This window comes from Nematolebias whitei, chromosome 16 (assembly GCF_014905685.2).
Source record: "Nematolebias whitei isolate Nwh7 chromosome 16, NemWhi1, whole genome shotgun sequence".
Classification (NCBI taxonomy): domain Eukaryota; kingdom Metazoa; phylum Chordata; class Actinopteri; order Cyprinodontiformes; family Rivulidae; genus Nematolebias; species Nematolebias whitei.
Window position 1 is genome coordinate 14869074 of NC_056513.1, and position 6017 is coordinate 14875090.

At 39.9% G+C, this 6017-nt stretch overlaps 1 protein-coding gene across 1 annotated transcript in view; it reads left to right on the top strand.

The window, feature by feature from the left end:
- The first annotated feature begins 312 nt into the window (after positions 1 to 312).
- fhdc1 (FH2 domain containing 1) overlaps positions 313 to 6017 on the top strand; it is a 21848-nt gene continuing 16143 nt past the window's right edge. The window contains exons 1-2 of the mRNA XM_037690294.1: positions 313 to 786; positions 3221 to 3282. Coding sequence (XP_037546222.1) covers positions 313 to 786; positions 3221 to 3282 — 536 coding nt within the window. The remainder of the gene's footprint in view (positions 787 to 3220; positions 3283 to 6017) is intronic.

Sequence of the window (6017 nt, forward strand, 5' to 3'; positions counted from 1 at the left end):
TCCAAAATGATGTGATCAGCTGCCCCACTGTAATCCTTTCTCTTTTTGTTTCTGTTGTAGCACCATGGCCGTCGTTGCTCCCCATCTCCTCCCTCTGGGAGTCAACCTTCAAAGCTAAGCATGATGGATGACCGGCTGACTGATGGAGACGGACAAAATCAAACGACGATCCATCAGATTCACATAAAAATAAAGGAAAGTTCCCTGCAAGTCATTTTTGAAAACCAGGAACTATTTATTAGATTTATTTATTTTTACTTGCGCACCAAACTCCCTCAGCACAGCTGAGTGTTTATCCTCGTGCTGCTTGTTATGAGTTGTTCATCTGCCACCAATGAGCCAGAGAGCTGCAGCAGTGAGGAGAGCAGCTGCACCACTTCCTCCATCACTACCTCCGAACCATCCCCTATGTCTGCACGGACCCCCAATGATGCCCCCGACGCCACCCACCATGTTTCTCTGCCACCTCCTCCTCTCCCACCCCCACCTCCAGGGGCCCCCCCACCTCCTCCGCCACTGGCAACGACGTCCATCAACCACAGCGGGAGGAAAAAGCGACGCGTGCGCAGTTTCTTTTGGAAGCCCATCCCGGAGGAGAAGGTGCGCGGAAAGCCCAACATCTGGACGATGGCGGTGCGTCAGCAGCAGTTCCAGATTGACGTTCGCTCAGTGGAAGAACTCTTCGGGCAGCAGGAAGAGATGTCAACTGGTTTACGTGGGGCAACAACTGGAACCTCAGCTCGAGTATCAAGATCACGCTCTTTTAAGGACAGCAGCAAGAGCGAGGTAAGTGTTTCTTGTGACGCTTTGGGATCAATACCTTGGTAGATGTAGTAATCACACTTTCTTTTAAATCTGAAATGACTTTGTGATCTTACTCAATTAAATCTCCCAAATAAATAAATCATGATTGACAAAGTTAATGAGTTCAATCCAAATTTTCAAAACCTATACATTTTAATTTAAAGTATTGCTTATTAGTGGAGATGTGAAGTCAACTTTTATCATCCGCTACTGGTTTTTTTGCAACATGTGCAAGACATCCTGGTCACTTCACGTACAAAATGCATCACTGATGGAAAGAGGAAATTGTAAATAAAAAGTTGCAGCACATAACTTTCCTAACTTCTCCTACAGAATCAAGTGATTCCTGCAGAAACTTTGGAAACAATGCTTTGTTACAGCCTTATTCTGTTTAGATAAAACAATTTGGGTTCAGGACTATACTGAGGACAACTTGGATCTTTTTGTGCTGCTGGGAAGATGTATGGAGTGTTAAAGAATACATTTGAGGTTTATTAAGGGGTGTAGTAGCTCAGAGTTCAATGCCACAGTCTTGTAATCCTGAAGCTGCTGGTTCAAACCCAAGTTGCATCAGGAAGGCCATTTGGGGTAAAACAATTGCCACATCTTTCATGTGAACTCATACAGGGGTCGCTGTGGTGGCCTCTGAAAAGTGAGCAGCTTAAAGAAAAACCACGAGGTTTAATAAATCAACTCCCATGTTACATTTAGTGCTGTAGGAAAAAAGCACAAAACCTGATATGTCTGTAAAAGTTATAATAAAGGAGTTGAGTGAAGCATGCTGAATAAAATTATGTTTTATGTGCTTTTTGTCCCTGGTCGTGGCGTGAAGAGGAGAAATGGAAATACCCTCCTTCCAGCCGTCCATACACCTGTCTGTCTATAGAGCTTGAAAATCTACAAAACAAGATTTCCGACTTCCATTTTGGTGTGTCTGCACCTAGCTGTAAGAAAGGTCACTACTGAAAATTGGTTTACCACGTCAAACTCCCAAGATGGCTGCCTCATTATGTATATATGTAAACTTTGCTAGCTGGATAACTACAAAAATAAGCAACGTACCATCTTTTCTTTTGGCGTGTGGTTGCATCTAGGCGTAAGAAAGATCACTATCAAAGATGGCACTGCCACGTCAAAATCCAAGATCATTTGAGGAAACTATGCTTTCTAGTTTTTATATTGCTTAAAAGTATATTTTCCTTAAATGACTGTGATAGAGAGTGGGGTAATAGAAAATTAATCTATGATGGCCAAGATCATCATTGGCCACCCCCTGGCTCCGCTGTAGCTCCTGGTGGTTTAAATTTTACCCCCCTCTCACCAGGATCTGTCACTCAGCACTGCCTCAGACAAAAAAAAAAAAAAAACCTACATCTCTTCTTATACACAGTGTAACTCCTACCCACTTGAATATTTTGCACCAAAAACATTAAGGATCACTTGCGTTCCCTGTTCACTTCCAGCCTAGAAAAGCACTAATCTCAAAAACTACAGACATTCACTATCCAAATCCTTCTGAGACAAGGGACCTCAGTGTAGCGTTTTACAGTTAAATTGTAATTAGCTCATGGAACACAGTTTAGTTTATTTGATTAAAAACACTGAACAATTATCACCAATCCAACAAATGTTAAAGAATTAGCCAAATGTAGATATTCTCCCATATAACAGAATACACCGAGGTTCGACTACCCGACGGACTCTCCTCTCCAGCACCCCTGAATAGACCTTACCAGACCTGACCTTACCATCGGATTTTGCCCTTTGTGTTTTATAAAACCAAATATAACTGATAAATCTGTTAGTATTGGCTAGTGCTACATTTTTAACAAGCTTTTCCCTCCACAGGAACAGTAGTATTCTTATATTGTGTTGTCATGTTTTACTCTTTTTAAACTTTGCAACTTAAGAGTTGTTCATTAGCTTTTAGCATTTTCTGACAGTACTCGTGTGACAAAAAAAAAAGTTTCATGATGCATGTTGTTTCAACAAATGTACAGTTGTTGCATTAAGATGGTTGAACTTAGACTTTGTAGCTCATTTCAGCACAACATTGCATACAGAGCATCTTTGCATGTGTGGAGTTAATTATGTGGTGTCTTTGCTGAGCCCAACTTTGCCACACCTGCACTCATTAGTCATTAGTCTAACCACAGTGGTGTAACTGCTGTGTAAAAGATGTAATCAGGCCTTTGTGCAGATGCACATAATGCAGAGTCGCCTGTTTAGGGAAGGCAGCACAAACATTGTTCATGAGGAACATGTGAATGTCTTACAAGGTTCAGGGGAGTTTCAGGGTTTTTGTGGGGAAGTGGGTTGTGTCAGCATCAACAGTGAGGATTGTTGGGTGTGAATGTGTGTGTTTAATTGCAACTTTACAAAATCATGTTTTAAGTTTTTCCCCTTTTTCTATCAGGTCAGCATCCTTGACTCAAAGAGGGGGATGAATGTGGGCATTTTCCTCAAGCAGTTTAAGAAGTAAGTGACTCACCTAACACAAATCAGACAGTGTTCAGCTTGTGTGGCCATAATCTGACTGCAAAAGTCTCAAAGATAAGGCTGCTTTAATGCCAGTTACACACAAGGTGCAGGATAGCTCATTTCAGGCTTTTTGAAGTAATTTTGAGATTTGTTTGATGGAGAAGCAAATAAACTCTTTTAAACAGGTGCAGTTTTACTGAGCTGTTTAAATGTCTGAATGCACACTACTTTGAAAACACTGTTTTATCGTTTATAGTTTCTTCCATATGTTATTTTTTAAATCAAACTACTTCCACATACCCTACTTTTAGATACAGTTTAGCTTTTTTTTAGCCTTTAGTTATTGTTTTGCTATGCAAACTAAATTAATTAATTGTGTATAAACAAAACTAAAATATTGTATTATGTTATTACAATGTACATATAACAAATTAAACTCTTTGTGTTTTTTATCATCTGCATTCCTATTCCTTCACTCATATTTGACATGTTTCTAATATGAAGAAATGTTACTAAACCCAGCGTTGTTGACAGGTCAAAGGTTCAAAACTTTAACATAACTTGCCCATTGGGTCAGTCAATAGGCTAATTTTACAACACAGTAAAAGAGATGTACGTGTTTAAGGAGGGCAGGCAGGATTTTCTTTCCTGGATTTTTTTCTCTAATGTAATGTTTGTTTTCTGTGTGTGAAGTTAACATATAACACAGATGATTTGCTGCTTGGCTTTAACAGGAAACCTTAAAAAAATGTGCAAATCTCTGAAATTATTTATTGGTTGAATAAAATTTCACAGACAACACTTTCAGCTGTTGGTATTGCACTTAAACACATTTTCAGTTTAGTCTGTGCTTTAGTGAGCACCTGAGCCAAAAAAAGGGCAGTTGAGGTCATAAAGATCAGATCTGTATCAGGTGTCTGTATAGTATAGTGTATTTGTACTTGATAGTACAGTAGTCCCTCGTTTATCACGGGGGATCCGTATCCTGAAGCCCCGCTATAAGTGAAAAACCACGAAGTATGAATAGTAGTACAATTAGTAAGTAGTAGTTTACTGTAGTGTATATATATATCTATATGTATATATATATGTATATATATATATATACACAAACCGGATTCCAAAAAAGTTGGGACACTAAACAAATTGTGAATAAAAACTGAATGCAATGATGTGGAGATGGCAAATGTCAATATTTTATTCATAATATAACATAGATGACAGATCAAAAGTTTAATCTGAGTAAATGTAACATTTTAAAGGAAAAATATAGTGATTCAAAATTTCACAGTGTCAACAAATCCCAAAAAAGTTGGGACAAGTAGTAATAAGTGGCTGGAAAAAGGAAATTGAGCATATAACGAACAGCTGGAAGACCAATTAACACTAATTAGGTCAATTGACAACATGATTGGGTATAAAAAGAGCTTCTCAGAGTGTCAGAGTCTCTCTGAAGCCAAGATGGTAAGAGGATCACCAATTCCACCATTGTTGCTCAGAAAGATAGTGCAGCAATACCAGAATGGTGTTACCCAGCGTAAAATAGCAAAGACTTTTAAGTTATCATCATCAACCGTGCATAACATCATCAAAAGATTCAGAGAATCTGGAACAATCACTGTGCGTAAGGGTCAAGGCCGTAAAACTCTACTGGATGCCCGTGATCTCCGGGCCCTTAAACGTCACTGCACCTCAAACAGGAATGCCACTGTCAAGGAAATAACAGAATGGGCTCAGGAATACTTCCAGAAAGCATTGTCAGTGAACACAATCCACCGTGCCATCCGCCGTTGCCAGCTGAAACTCTACAGTGCAAAGAGGAAGCCATTTCTAAACATGCTCCACAAGCTCAGACGTTTGCACTGGGCCAGGGGTCATTTAAAATGGAGTGTGGCAAAATGGAAGACTGTTCTGTGGTCAGATGAGTCACGATTTGAAGTTCTTTATGGAACACTGGGACGCCATGTCATCCGGACCAGAGAGGACAAGGATAGCCCAAGTTGTTATCAACGCTCCGTTCAGAAGCCTGCATCACTGATGGTATGGGGTTGCATAAGCACTTGTGGCATGGGCAGCTTGCATGTCTGGAAAGGCACCATTAATGCAGAGAACTATGTTCAGGTTCTAGAACAACATATGCTCCCATCTAGACGTCATCTCTTTCAGGGAAGACCCTGCATTTTTCAACACCATAATGCCAGACCACATTCTGCAGCAATCACAACATCATGGCTACGTAGGAGAAAGATCCGGGTACTGAAATGGCCAGCCTGCAGTCCAGATCTTTCACCTATAGAGAACATTTGGCGCATCATAAAGAGGAAGGTGCGACAAAGAAGGCCCAAGACGATTGAACAGTTAGAGGCCTGTATTAGACATGAATGGGAGAGCATTCCTATTTCTAAACTTGAGAAACTGGTCTCCTCTGTCCCCAGACGTCTGTTGAGTGTTGTAAGAAGAAGGGGAGATGCCACACAGTGGTAAAAATGGACTTGTCCCAACTTTTTTGGGATTTGTTGACGCCATGAAATTTGGAAACAACAGATTTTTCCCTTAAAATGATACATTCTCTCAGTTTAAACTTTTGATCTGCGATTTGTGTTCTATTCTGAATAAAATATTAGATGTTGGCACCTCCACATCATTGCATTCAGTTTTTATTCACAATTTGTTTAGTGTCCCAAATTTTTTGGAATCCGGTTTGTGTATATATATATATATATATATATATA